Source organism: Sorghum bicolor, chromosome 1 (assembly GCF_000003195.3).
Source record: "Sorghum bicolor cultivar BTx623 chromosome 1, Sorghum_bicolor_NCBIv3, whole genome shotgun sequence".
NCBI lineage: Eukaryota > Viridiplantae > Streptophyta > Magnoliopsida > Poales > Poaceae > Sorghum > Sorghum bicolor.
In genome coordinates, this window is record NC_012870.2 from 78,091,044 (window position 1) to 78,105,573 (window position 14,530).

The 14,530-nt window shown below is 47.8% G+C and overlaps 2 protein-coding genes across 6 annotated transcripts; one reads left to right on the forward strand and one right to left on the reverse strand.

Moving 5' to 3' along the window:
• LOC8057407 (24-methylenesterol C-methyltransferase 2) lies at positions 174-1,987 on the reverse strand. The gene has a single exon (XM_002468511.2). It carries the CDS (start codon positions 1,730-1,732, stop codon positions 629-631), a length of 1,104 nt encoding a protein of 367 aa, XP_002468556.1. The 5' UTR covers positions 1,733-1,987; the 3' UTR covers positions 174-628.
• LOC110434679 lies at positions 5,701-10,185 on the forward strand. 5 transcript variants are annotated; one of them, XR_002452317.1, is made up of 4 exons: positions 5,718-6,076; positions 6,183-6,361; positions 9,545-9,635; positions 9,730-10,185. XR_002452317.1 is itself a non-coding variant. In XM_021459275.1 (3 exons), exons 1-3 carry the CDS (start codon positions 5,893-5,895, stop codon positions 9,564-9,566), a joined length of 333 nt encoding a protein of 110 aa, XP_021314950.1. In that variant the 5' UTR covers positions 5,702-5,892; the 3' UTR covers positions 9,567-10,185. The 5 variants fall into 5 exon arrangements, 1 of the variants encoding a protein (XP_021314950.1); XR_002452314.1 differs by having other exon boundaries at positions 5,701-6,076; positions 6,183-9,635; XM_021459275.1 differs by having other exon boundaries at positions 5,702-6,024; positions 9,545-10,185.

The following is a 14,530-nucleotide window of genomic DNA, read 5'->3' on the forward strand; positions in this document are numbered from 1 at the left end:
CCCTTTTTCACCGCGGCCAGCCTGCCGCCCGACGATTACTGGGAACAACGGGCCGTGGGAAACGGAGGGAGTAAACAAACCATCGCCGCCCGAGTGATAAGGATGCGGTGACGAAGGACGAAATGAGGAAAGGGACGCGCGGTCGAAATCGAATCAGAAAACAGATCTCACCAAAGCCATAAGCGAGCAGGGCCGCAGCAGCACTACTGACAATTAGGGAATTCAATTCCAATGTATTGTTGCAGACAAAACATGGTTGATGAAGATGATGATAGATGATAGATGGATCTCCACCGATCTAAGCAAGCGAAAACAAATTTAAATTTAAACCCCAACCTCGCCCCCCTGAATAATCCTTCCACCAAAAAACTAAAATTAAAATTGAAAGCTACTAGTAATAACAAGAAAAAAGAGTAAACCAGAGAAGCATGGTTCCTAGTAGTATCTTCTTCTCTAACAGATCAAATTTTACTTCTTCAAGTCGCCGAGTAGCCTGCTCTTCTTCTTCTTCTTACCTCTGCTGCTTCTGCCAGATAAATTATTTCTCCTGCATCTTCTTCCTTCCTCCCTCTCCCTCTTGCGGTGGGTGAGTAGTAGTAATTGATGGGTGGTGATGTGTAATCTTACACTATTTCGCCTCCTCGGTGGAGACAGGCTTGCGGAGGAGCACCATGTGCATGGGCGTGAAGATGCCGGTCTCGCCGCCGCGGGTGAGGTGCTGCGCGGTCTCGTACAGCATCTCGTGCACCTCGGAGACACCCTTGGGCGCGATCCGGAGCATGGTGAGCACGCGGACGACGAGGGAGTTGCGCCAGTAGGCGACGCGGCCCATCTTGAGGCGCGTCCACCAGGGCAGCGCGGGGGGAAGCGCCAGGTCCTGCTCCTTGACCACCTCGAAGCCGACCTCCTTGGCGATGGACGAGATCTCGTCCTGGCGGCGGAGCCCCGGGAGCGCGTCGCCGCGCTCGATGCCGTGGATGCACTCGACGTGTTCGGGGTCCTCGGCGCGGTACAGCGGGGTGGTGACCCACTCGTAGGAGACGTAGAACCCGCCCGGCTTGAGCACGCGGAAGACCTCGCCGTAGACGTCCTGCAGCCTGGGCGCGTGGCAGGTGGCCTCGATGGAGTAGGCGCCGTCGAAGGAGCCGTCGGGGAAGGGCATGGAGAGGAAGTTGCCGCAGACGACCTCGCAGCGCGGGGAGTCGAGGCCGGCCTTGCGGTTGTGCGCGCGGGCGCGGTTCACCTGGTACTCGTTGATGGTGATGCCGACGACGTTGGATCCCGAGTGCGCGGCGATGGCGCGCATGGGCCCGCCGACGCCGCAGCCGACGTCGAGGAGGCGGTGGCCTGGCCTGGCGCCGAGGAGGTCGGCGACGCGCTCCTCGTGGACGCGCGTGGCGTCGCGGTGGGAGCGGCCTGGGAGCGACGGGGAGAAGTGGAAGGACTGGCCCCAGCCCCACTCGTAGATGTCGGTGACGAGGTTGTAGAAGGTGTCGACGAAGGCCGGCACCTTCTCCGCCGACGCCGCGGTGGTGGCCGTCTCCTTGGGGCGGCGGAAGAAGGACCAGTACTGCGTGTACTTGTCCTGCACCTTGTCCCGCGTGATGGATCCCATCTTGAGATCCACCGCCCGCTTGCCCTTCACCTCCGCCGCGCCCATGACCCAGACGAACCAGTACACCAGCCCCACCCCGACCACCGCCGCCGTCCACGCCATCGTCGCCGCCTCCATTCCCGCCGGCCCGAGGGCCTCCCTCTTCAACGGCGAGCGGCGAGGAAGGAGGAGGAGGGAGGAGGTGGGGGGAGAGAGGAGAGGAAATGAAATGAACAGGAGGACGAGGGGATTTGGGTGGGCTCAGGATATAATAGCAAGCGGGGGCTCAGAGCAAGGCGATTTTTTTGTGTAGCAAGCAGTACAGCGCTGAGCGCGGCGCGTGTGGGGGGCGGCTGGCTGCGATCTGATCGGACGGCTGCGCCGGGACCGATGCCGATGCGTCCGGGTTCGGTTGCCGAGTTTTTTATGGGAGGGAGGGCCGTGATTTTTTGGGCCGTGCCAGCGCCAACTGGTTTGCCCCGTGCGTCGGCGAGAGAGATCGGGGGCGGTGGGCTCCAGCCGGCCAGCCAGATTGTTTTCGGCTCGGGGCGGGGGGCACGAGGCGGGGCGCTCCGCTTCGCGCTGGCATGGCAGTCTCTGGGATGCATAGGCCCGGTTGGCATGGACAGCCTGCCGTGCCGCCATGTGTGTGGTGATGTGCCTAGGCCTTGGGCCTTTCAGCAACCCCACGTCCCCACCGGGTGGACACGCGCAAACAGTTGCCTTTGCCTATTTCAAATCTCCCTCGTCGCTTCGGAGTTCAGATAATGTTTCCTTGCGACAAAAAAGACGGGTGACAAACCGAATGCCGCCTGTTGCGTGGTCGTCTCGTCGGCATCTGGACTCGACCATGGAAGTAGAGCATTGTTCGTTGCAGGCGGGAGGCGGCAATTGGATAGGATAGGATCGAGAGGAACGCAACAAGGGTAGCTGGCTGGTTGCGTAATCTCATACACACCAAAGTTTGTTTGGGTGCATTTGAACTTACCTCGCTCCATCCATATAAGCTATGAGGGGGAGAAGTCAAATCAATTCGAGCGCAACTAAACAAACACTAAATTGGTACACTACTGGTGATGCTAACACACGGTGCAACTATGTGTATTCATTCATCCCCGAGGTTCAAGAGGACAAACATCATTTGGCCATTTCATTTCACGCACCCCTCGTCCAAAAATCAATGAGGCACGAGAATTCTACTACTCCCTCTATTCCAAATTACAAGTTGTTTTAATTTTTTTATTTCTATTTTATTATGTGTCTAGATATATTATATTGAGTTTGTGAGTCCCAATAATCTTTATAAGGTGAGTACCCTCGATGAGCATCCTCAATATAAGCGCATCATCATTTTTTTGAGGAAAATTGTATTATGTATTGGTTCCTCTTGAAGGTTTATAATAAAATATTTACAAGACATAAGCATAATCTCTCTACAAAATAGTCATATATACAAATAAGGATAGTTGACCGTTTGCGTGAGCTGATGCGCACCAAAAGTCCAGACTAGAGTGATGCAAATATATATTGCATTAGGGATGTGTTTACTTGCTAGCACGTTATATCTTGATATGTCTGAGTTTGAAGATGTGTTAGGTTTAAAACCTCCTAGACAAGTTCTAGTCCATGCAGCAATACACATGAGTGCACTGCTGCCACCAGGCAACCTTACCTAGAGGCCAACCAAACACGCTTTGACGCGTATGAGTTAGGCGAGCCACCATGAGCCATATACATATAAGCATTTTGTTTCTATCAAGTTAGAGCATCTCCAAGGGTTTTGCATTTGAGGTTTGCATTTGAGTAATTTGCCAAAAAGCTCCAAAAGAGGTATCCAGCGGTTTTGCATTTGGAGTTTGCAATTTGGGTAACTTGGCAAATGAGGGAGCAAACTTGGCAAAAATGCCAAGTTGTGGATGGCTTTGCAAACCCAATCGCGCGAGGAAAGTGCGCGCGCCTGGAGCCTTCTATTTTTATCATTTGCCAAGTCCAAATGCCAATTTCCTTGGAGATGACCTATTTTTATCCTTTGCATTTTGTTATGGGAGTTTGCAAATAACAACAAATGCCAAGTCAATTTGCCAAAGCCTTTGGAGATGCTCTTAGACTGGATCCATTTGTCATATGGTTGCCTGGTTCTAGCCAAAATCTAGCTGTCAATTGGCATTATATGAGTTAAAACTACATGAAACTGATTTTATTCTCGTTTTCCACGGAGCCAAACCAATAATTCACATTAGCAGCTTCTTGGCCATGCCTTGTTTATCTCCTAGACAACCAAACATTTAAATGATGCATTTTCTGAGCCTAATTACACTGTGTATGTTGGATGTCTTTGCAAGATATAATGGATAAGAGTTTTATATTACTTATTTTATCATATGAAGCCATGATATTTTTGATCAGCATGTTAATACCAATTTTGACTACCTATGTCCAACCCTAGCATGTTGAAGTCATAATAAGGTTAGATTGTGCTTAAGTCTATGTGCGAGAACCAAGCACATCCTGGTCTTTTATGTGATTACTGCCAACATTTTATAACTTACACTAGAATAAGAACAACAATTTCATGTGATGTTGTTTACTTAACTCCCACGTACCCCAACATGTTAACCTCACCACCCATCTAAAAACAGGTGGTGTGCACCTTAAACTACCAAAACTCATGTATCTATTCAACTATGGTGTTTATGCAACCTGGTTTGCTTAGTTGAATAACCACTAGTGGACAGAATGTGTTATAGTCGCCTCCTTCCCTTCCCTTTCCTCTCTCTCTCTACCATCCCTTTCAACTATCTAGTGCTACAAAAGGGATTTTTAATGGCACATATTTTTCTCTAGAGATAGATTTTTAGAGGTGGTTAATATTTCTAGCCAACCCAAAAAAATCTTCTATTTCGCTGACATCTAGAAATGTGGCCTGCATTTAAAAATAGGAGTAGCACAAATATAATTTTTTCTAAATTGTGTGAGATGAAGTCAAAATTTATATCAAAGTTGTAAATCTCTTCAGGTTTCAGGGCTCAAAGAAATCTAAAACTTTGTAATTTTTAACCTTTTCATTTAAAATTATTTATGATCCAAATTTTCTTGGGGGAGTCTGAACTCAAAAGAGCGTTCAATCATTGCAGCCCTGATCGCTTGATCTTGTCTGCCAAATTTGCCAGTCATTCAACGGTGTTTTTCTTTCATAATAAACAATGAACATTACTTTCATCCATGACTTTTCAGCCAAACGAACAATCCCGTAACGTGAAAAAATAAAATGGGAAGATGCCAGTGCATGGGGATCCCATACGACAAGACATTCAACCTTATTCCACAAGCCATACAAATCATCTTTGAAGAGCTAAAGATATAATCTTAAGGGGTGTTTAGTTCCCCTTTTATCCCAAAAATTATGGGTTTTGGTCTATCATTTTGCATAATGGAACTAAATACAATGTAAATTTTTTGGTAAAAAGGTGGCTATTTTCCATTTTGGATTTTGACCTCAATAGGCCCAAAAAGTCCAAAAGAGTCTCAAGAGGCCATAGTGAGGACAATAAATTCTGCATTTTGGATGACAACTAAACGTAACCTTAAAATTTTAGCATTTAACATTTTATTATTTCAAAGTAGTTAGTATTTTGTATTTGATGGAAAACTAAACAGACCCTAAATCCTAATATATGTCTATTTGTGAACACCCTCCATATTACCAGAAATCTTTTTTTCTTCATTTTTGAGAGCTTAGTATGTGACACTACCAGTACACCTTTCCAAGTGAGATGAGTGGAGGACTTTGACTTTATTATTACTAGACAATCGCAGGCCCACGGGCTTCTTTCGGCTTAGTATCGAGACCCACTTCCCTTTCTCCCATTTTCTTTATTTTGTCCTTCCTGAAAGTTACTTTTGTGCCTCGATAACTGCCTGATTTATTAAAGCGTCGCTTAACCTTTGTTGAAACTGGCAAAGGTAAGAGAAAGTGCACTGAGGTAGCAATAGCTCAGCTGCAACGATTGGGATCGTGCTTGCCAAAAAAAAAAAAAACCCGCCCTGTTGCAGCACTGTCCTATAGTACTGAGGTTGATCGATGCAGCCCAAAACCGTAGCCGAGACCCGATAGTAGCTGATCGAAGCCGCAAAACCATCGCCGCCTGCCTCCTTTCCCGCCTCCGCTCTCGTGACCGTGATGTCGCGCGCGTGATCCCAGAAAGGCAGCAGCGGTCGGACCCTTGCTGAACACTCGCGCTATCGCTTGCGAAGTTGCCGACGACGGGGTCGCGTGCGAGACCCAGATCCGGCCCAGAATGAGGCCCATCTCTGTAGGCACGCAAACGCAACGCAACCTACCGCCGCGCCGCCGCCGCCCGGCGCCTCTTCCTTCCCCTTCAGCAGTCGTCTCCCCTGGCTCGCGGTCTCCGCTCTTCTCCAGTATGCGGGTATTTCTGATTTCTGTGCCCACGCACAGGCGTCAGGCGGACCCGGCTCTTTGTAGGTTTTTCCTAGTTCCTCCTTTCCTGCAAGGACCATTGCAATTAACAGGTGCTTCTTCGAATCTTATTATCTGCTGTATACTTTTTTTTTTGTTTGGTTATAGTTACAGGGACGATACCCTAGGCCATCACAGTCACAGTCACATCATTCAGGAAGGTATCTAGACGTTTATGTTAACAGCATTTCAGACCAATCCCAGAGAAAGGCTACACCAGACAGCCACCATGTTACAAAGGAACGAAATGCAGTGCTGTTAGAGAATGAAGTGACACGGCGGACCAGGTTACTCACTATACTTGTATCTCTTCTGTTCAGCTAACGTTAGTGCAATGTGCAATGGCCGCGTTGTAGCGCAGAAAGCAATAGAATTCCTAGTGCATTTCTGAGGATGCCATTTGTGTGTCTTTCTACGAGTAGAGCCTGATTTATGTTGTTATGGCAGTAAATACCCAGGCTCAGGACGCTTTGCTTTATGGTAATGTTGCAGATAAATTGGTGTCTTTTTTTAATGTTTTTTTTTTTGCTTGCATGTCATCATTAGTTGTGATGCATTCTTGTAGCAGAGATCTGTGGACAGTTTAGCTTTGATGTGTTTTATGCATGAAATTGAGAATTAAGTAGTTTATCTGACTAGTTAAAGAAACTAAAAGAATGTGCATGGCTTACTGAGATATTCTTTTTATTTGAGAGATTACAAGTTTAGTTCATCTTCTTTGGCGTGCAAAGATGTACAACACCTTCTCAATAATTAGGCGACTCATCCAATTCTTCTGATATTCTTGGGTCAAATCATTACATAGTGTGCAAAGGTGTAGGAATTTTCTTGAGTGTGAACCACAAGTTGTTTGAATAATGATCACTACTGACTTTAGTTATGTGCCCACTAGCTTGCTTAATTGACTTCTTTCATCTGGAAAATAATGATTCCTAGTGACCTTGAGAGTTTAAATCGCTTAGTTGCATCACACGTTCACACTACTACTTACAGGTTCAAAGAAAATGTCTAATTCTCAGTAATTTGCAAATGCATTAGTTGCATCACACTAGTTGTAGGATAGAGTTTATAACGATATAAAGTTTGTTAGTATGAGGTTTTCACTATTCAAGTTTTGTATCCATGAATTAGCAAACACGTTGGTCTAACATATAAGAAGGTTCATGTACAACACTTGGTCAAGTATTTTTATGATCAGTTCACAAGGAATAACATTCATGTGATTTGCCGGGGTTATATGTCTAGCTTTAACCGTATGAGTTTCTTTCCTGTTTATAGGTTCTATATTTTCTTTTAAGGTAAGGTTTTGTATGGCTGTATGGAGTAGGTGTGTAGGACCACAAGTCCCTTCCTTGCTCCTTCCACCTCTTCTTTGTTCTTCCTTCCATCATGACTTGCAGTCTGTCATATCAGATGGCATTGTGCTCCTCTGAAGCATCTATCATTTTTCAGTTGAAATCTTACAGACTCTGCCTCTTCATTTCACAAACTTCCTACTGTTTCAATGTTATGTTCTTTTCCTGGATGTTCTGTTTAATGATTTTCAATTCACAACATGAATCTTAGACAGTGCATATAGACTGGATAACTCTTGAAGTTTGATCGTACGGATTTTCCCTAATTGTGAATGTGTTCTTGAATATAGGATAAGGACAACATCTTGTTAGTACTGTACCATAATATGTTGAAAAGTGATGAGCTTAAAGCCATCTAGTTGCTGTGGGTGTCTGTAGCTCAGTGTTGTCGTTGATACCTATGACACATATTTCTGGTCTAGTTTCCTGTGAGGTTGTTCACTTGGATGTGTAACTTTTGATCCAAAACTTGCGTATTCATTCCTGGTTTCCTTCGCTACAACTAGATCTAGATTTATGGCTTTTGGTTCCAGGTTTCCTTCACTATAACTAGCTTTTCAGTGTTAACCAATAGTTACAACTTACAACTAATTAATCACGTCATAGGAGAAATAGATCTGGTAGTCGATGTATTAGGTGATGTGAGTTGATCTCGACGTCCCCTGAGAGGTTATCTGGCTCTAGTTTCTTTGCAAGAACTTTTACTTGTTAGATTTCTCTGGCCTTGTACATGTCACATGTATGTTTGGTTTATGCCCAAGTTAACCTTTGCCAAAAATTTATCTGTCCCCAAAAGTTTTGAAAACCATACCAAACACCTATCGTCCTCGGAAGTTTAGAGAACCCCTTTGGCCAAGCTTTAGGCATTGAGTATTGAAGTTGAAGCATGGGGTTTGGATTTGCTGTAAATTGGTCGATTGTATCTCTTTCTATTAATATGGATGCTTAATGGCCAACTCCTAGATCTGGTTCAGCCCTCTTACAGAATTAGATGTGGTGGTGTTGGATCACAATTAGTCTTGGAATCTATGGATGGTTAATGGCCTCCACTTTCTTTTGTGGCTGACACTCCTAGCCTGTAGTTTCTGCAGGATTTATTTTTCAAGTAGAGTTACATAAAGGGAGCTGAAGGCCAGTTTCTTAAAGAAGGCCTGTTATGATTATTGTTCAATGCTGTCTGTCTAAATCACCAGTTTCTAGGCTTCCTAAACCTATATTGCATTACAACGTAATCAGCTTGACATGAGATTCACAGTGACAAATTGTGATATCAGTTACCTATGTTCTTTCAGTACAGACTTCCATGATTATTGTTTTTATTTGCAAAGAACAAGGTAGTGTTGATATTCTGAATTGAGCTAGGCTCAGTTGGTGGGACCACGGGAGGCGTTGGTGTACACCCACACGCAGGTCTTTGTCCTTGTCGACTTCAATTTGGATGACTATTTCTTCTTATTTACATGCCATCTAGTTAGGTTGTTTAAAATTTTTTTAATATGTTGATTACTTGATATTGTGGCACTTCATTGTAAGTTGAAACCGTGTAGTCTATTCTCTAAGATTGGAATATATGTTGTGCATTCATTTATGTGGCGGTAATTTCTGGACTCTACTACATGCTGCTTCTTTTTAGTAGACTATGTATTGAGGAGAGGTGTCTAGTGTATCCTCTCAATATATGTCCCATACTAGTGCACTTGCTTCCATTTGTTTGACAGTGATTTTTGTGGTGCAATGACAATTGTTTGTTTGAGAATGCGCAAGAGAATTGTGTGATTAAGGGGGGAACTAGTGCTTGATGATACTTGGACTGTTAGCGATGTCGTGTAGCGTATTTGGCGTGTTTGCCTAATGACAGGGTTCTGAACCGAGCTACATTTTATGACTGTTACATGGCAACGACACAAGTGCAGTTGCTAAACTCTGCTTGTCTCCTATTAATTCATATGAAGCCCCAGATGACTTTAGCATGTTAGCAATTTAGCATACCAGGTCTAGCGACTGTAGCTGCCACTGCCATGTTGCTCAGATGGTTTGTCCCATTCCTTGGTTCGGCCTGCTGTATTTGGTGTTGCTAAGTCCATTAGATTACTGAGAAGGTGTATTCTTTTGCAGCATCAAAGTCTCTCCAATATAAAATTGAAAGGAATATGTGGCTGGCCAAGATTCTATTACTAGGTCACTTCGAGGTTGAATTCTTCCGTAGGTAATGAGTTGGCTGCAGAAGGGCTCGCAGAATCTACGTCTGTTTCTGAAAGTAGTAGCGCTTTTGAGTTGTTCTGATGTCGGTATCCTGGTAGGATTCCTAGCTACCTCGGGGGCATAGCGAGCAGCCGAGAGAGAGGGCCTTTGCATGAGCCTTGAGACAGTGTCTTGGAATCCATCCAATGCGTTGAAGGGAGAATACAGAAAAGTGGTGTGGCCCAGAAGCAACAGCGAAGTTAGACGCTGATGGATGGCAACATCGCCTACAAAGACCGATACCTGATTGCCGAAACCAAGCTATCCGGATCCAGACCCGAACTGTAAGATACCTGAAATACCCGACTATAATTTCAGATAATAACTTTAGATACTTTTTGATTAGTTTGGGTATTAATACCGGTACCCGAAGTACTCGTAGCATACAAAATTCATGTTTGTGGGATCCATGCGTGTGAGTGTTTATGTTTATTTGTTTGAATAACGTTTGTGTAGATGCTAAAGACATGTTATTTGGTACTTTGGTATTTTATATAGCTCTTTGATTGATTGTACATTTTTCTCTGCTAAATGTTTGAAGAAATTGTTGTTTATACTGCTTTAAAACGCCATTGAATTTTTGCCTATTTTATTAGTGTCAAGTTTGGATACATAGGGTATATCTGAACTCTTGTATGCGCGTTCACTGTAGTGTCCATCCAAATCTATCAGTGCACTATTACAACATGTCTGAGGGCCTGTTTGAGAGGACCCCTCTCCGGCTCCGGCTCCGGCCGGGGCTTCTCCAGAGGAGCTCTGCCAAATGTTTTTCTATATAAGCCGTTTTCAAGTAAAAAGCAGAGGAGCCGGAGCCGTTTTGACGAAGCCATAAATTGTAACTTCAACAAAACGACTCTGGCTGCTCTAGAGGAGCTCCTTGTGAGAAGTCGTGCCAAACACCCCCTAATAGTGTACCTAATGAAACTAATTTGATCCTCAAATTCTGACATATATACATTTTTTCTTTGTCTAAACTCGAGCAAAACTAGATATAGAAGCTTAAATAAATTAGAAGAAATCTTAAACGATCTGAACTTTGGAACAGGGAGTGTGACTTGCTAGCCTCGGCCAAGTACACGCGCTAGAATGATTATTAGGCTTTGCAGCATAAGTGAGTGTACTTGATGGACCGGTTGGTTACTTGTCGTGTGCAATTGGCGTTGCGCAACCGCGCACGGCTCGACGTCCCAATTGGTGTGCATGATTGGTAGAGTGGCTCTGCGCGTGGCGGTCAATTGTAGGAACAGAAGCAGGGCAGACAGCAGACATGTGTTCTCTATCTCAGCCTGGGCCGTTAACCGAAACCGTTTGGTTCCTCAGTTCTTTATAAAATTTGGTTCGCACAAAATTGGAAACTGATCGGTTAGTTAGCAAACTAGGAACCGAGGAATTTTAGTGTCGGTTAGTTCAGTTCGGTTTCGATTAGAACCGAGCTATCCATTACACAGCAGCGAAATAGAAGAAAAAAATGGGGGAAGAACATGGCATCAGTTGCCCCTTCTTTAGATCCAACACTCCTCATCCCTTGCCGGTAGCAGAGGTGGCGGTTGCGGACTCCGAGCAGTTCTATGATCGCTCTCCAGGCTTCGGTCCAGGCAGCGGGCAAGCACGCGGCTCTTGCGAATGCCCCTTGGGTCTAGGCGGTGGCTCGCGGTGGCTCCTCTCTAGGCGAGCGCGGCTGATGCGAAGCAAAGAAGCAGATGCGGCGTGGTAGTGGGGAGTGGGGACGAGGATTGGTGGGCGTCTGGTGGTGGGGAAAGGAGCTGAGGAGGCTGTCGGTGGAAGAGAAAGGGGAGCAGATGCTCATGTGCCACGCACATAGGGGAGAGGAAAAGAACGAGGACGGTTGTCTTAGGTTTTATGCAGTGAGGAGGAATAATACATACCTATGTGAACAACTAGTAGGCTGGGCTACAAGGACCTTTATAAACTTTGGTTATTTTGGTTAACTGAGCCTAGGATCCAAATTAACCTAGCAAATTTCGGTTCCGGAGAAGTGGGAATCAAATTAGGATCGAAGTTCTCGGTTTCGATTCTTTCGGGTTTGGTTTCGGTTATTTTTAGTTCTCGGTTATTTTGTCCAGAGTGATCTCTATCTAACGGCTCAGCTGCTTCCCGTTGGCTAGGCATGCATATGGCGTTCAGAGGTAAAATGGACCCAGGCGGCTAGCAATGCATGGTTTATCCACCAGTGATCCATCCATATGCCAAGATGGCTGAGCACGGTACATACGCCGGACTGAGCGATGGTGGTGAGATGACGCGCGCAGAGGCGGAGACTCCGCCTAGCTAGGTGCTGTACCCAACAGGCACACCAGGCACCCATGGCGCTCACGTGAAACGGGTGGTCGATCGTCGATCAGTCAACAGGCGCCCATGCCCACAGGCCACAGTGAAATGAAAGAGAAGAAACCAGCCGCGCATAGTGATCCATCCACATGCCAATAGCCTAGCTCCGGCGTGTTCGTGGCCGTAGCGCGCGGGTGCAGGCTGCAGTCAGGTGGGAGTGGGATGCGCGCGTGATTCCACCCGCGGACACCGCCGCTGTTTGCGGGGCGGCACCGTGCGCTCGCGCGCGTACGTGCCGACTGCCGAACGAGCGAGAGGGAGCCGTCGATCCATCCCGCACGACGCCCAGGCGCCCAGGGCGGAATCGACGTGGGTCTTGGACCGCTAGGGATTCGCGCGCTAGCTAGCTGCCTGCGTGCGGAGGCGGACGAGGGACGGACGCGCCTGCCGGCTGCCGGGGCTCCGCCCGTGCCTCCCTCCGCTCGATCCGCATCGGTACCAAGAAGAGCGCTGGCGCGGGCGCGGCGGCCCAGCCCCTGTCACCTCAAGACTGTCGCGCGCGGATGCCGGCCGCGCTCCCGTGAACGAACCCCCGCTTGCGCTTGCTGTGCTGTGCCTGCCCGTGTGTGCGATGCCAACTCCCTTTAGGCCGCCACGCGCGCCGGGCGACCTGGTACCCTCGCACGCTGGCCGCTGTGCGCGTGGCACGGGGCGCTGGTGGGATGGCTGGCTGGCTGGCAGGCGGGCAGGCATGGCATGGCATGGCCAATTCGCCATCGCACGGTCCCGCGCGCTCAGGTAAGCGGCCTTGGTCGGACGCTGCAGATGCAGAGACGTACGCACGGTGCCAGGACAAAAGGCATAGGCATACGTCGCGTTCGGACTGGATTGGGCGACGGTGAGCTGTGCCCCTGCGCTCTACTACTCCTACTCGGGGACGACAGCGCCGATCGGTCTACAGAGCTATCATCAGCTAACGCTCGAGTAGAGATGCACATTGTGACGAATCGATCAGTACGCGCGACGCGATCGAACACACATTGTGACGCCGACGTGCATACATATGCATTCTCTCCTAGCCCTACATATTGTTGCGTGTGGTGTATGACAAGGGGACGAAGGGGGTAGAAATTCCCCGCGCGCGTACGTCTCCATCGGTTGGTCTATTGGCGCCGCTTAACGATGCTACCAGGAGTAGTAGTCTACTGCAACTGGGTACCACTACCACGTACGCCATGTTCGTACTGGTAGTCTGGTACGAACTTCCAGCCAAGACAAGCTACTGCTACTAGCGTAGACGTATTTATTAAGTGGCGCCACCACCACCCCCTGATGGCCTGATTGCTTTTTATTGATGCTGTTCTTATCGTCCAATATAATGAGGCGACGATAAACAATTCCCCCGCGCTTTTGTTCCATGCGGGCGTATTATATTGTTATATACTTCCTCCATTCCAAGCGTTTGACTTTTTTATCCCAAATTTGACCACTCGTCTTATTCAAAAAATTTGCCTCCGATTTTTTTAAGTCATTTTTGAAGAACTTTTATTAATAAACCAATACACAACAAAAAAAAATAGTGATATTTTATACAAAACTTTAAATAAGATAAGTAGTCAAACTTGATATTAAAAAAGTCAAACGACTTACAATTTGGGATGGATTGAGTATAAGTCTTCTCCACGCATCCGTCTGATCTGATACCTCATCCCGAATCAAGATTAGCCACCCCTCAAATCTCCCAGATAACGAGGCGAGGCCCGGCCCGGCAACACAAATTAAACACAATCATCCATCGGGCACCGCCAGCATATTCTTCGTTTTCCCTTCCCGGCCGGCCAGAACGCTGCACGCGCAAAGGCATCGCATCCATCCCGTCGATCCTAGTACACGTACGCAACCGATGCGATGGTGTATATCGTCGTCGTCACTACAATAATCTCAGGCAGCTAGCAGGCCCGGGGTATCGATCGGGTATATGCATGATTAATCGTATTCGTGTACGTCGTACCAATCGCTGGCCGCGTCGCCAGCACACCCCGCGTCCGTCTACGTCGTCGTCGACAGCCGATCAGATCGGCGGCATCGACAGCGACGCTCGCGCGCGGCCGGGCGGGGGACATGCCGCCCGCGCACGCCACGTCGATGATCCATCACCCCCCCAGCGACAGGCGCATTCGTACGCCGCCGGCACCGGCAGCCAGCCCCCAAGGCCCCAAGGCATCTGATCTGGAGGGAGCTCGATCGATCGCCGTGTACGCCGGCCGACGCGGCGCCGACGACCGAGCAGTGCGCGGCATCGACCGCCCGGCGCCCGTGCTCCGTCCACGGTCCACGCGACCACGTACGCGTGCGCGCGTCAAGACGGCCAGGGGGGATCAATCCGGCATTAAACAACGGCCGGCGGCCGTAGTGTAGTGTAGTGTAGTGTAGCCAGTAGCCTGTGCTGCCTCTGCTCTGCCTGTAGGCGGCCGTGACAAGCCCCTATAAATTCCGTTGGCGAGACCTGGGTCGAACGCTGCCAGCGACGGGAGGTGTTTTAAAAGGGGGTCGCGAGATTGCAGATTTCAG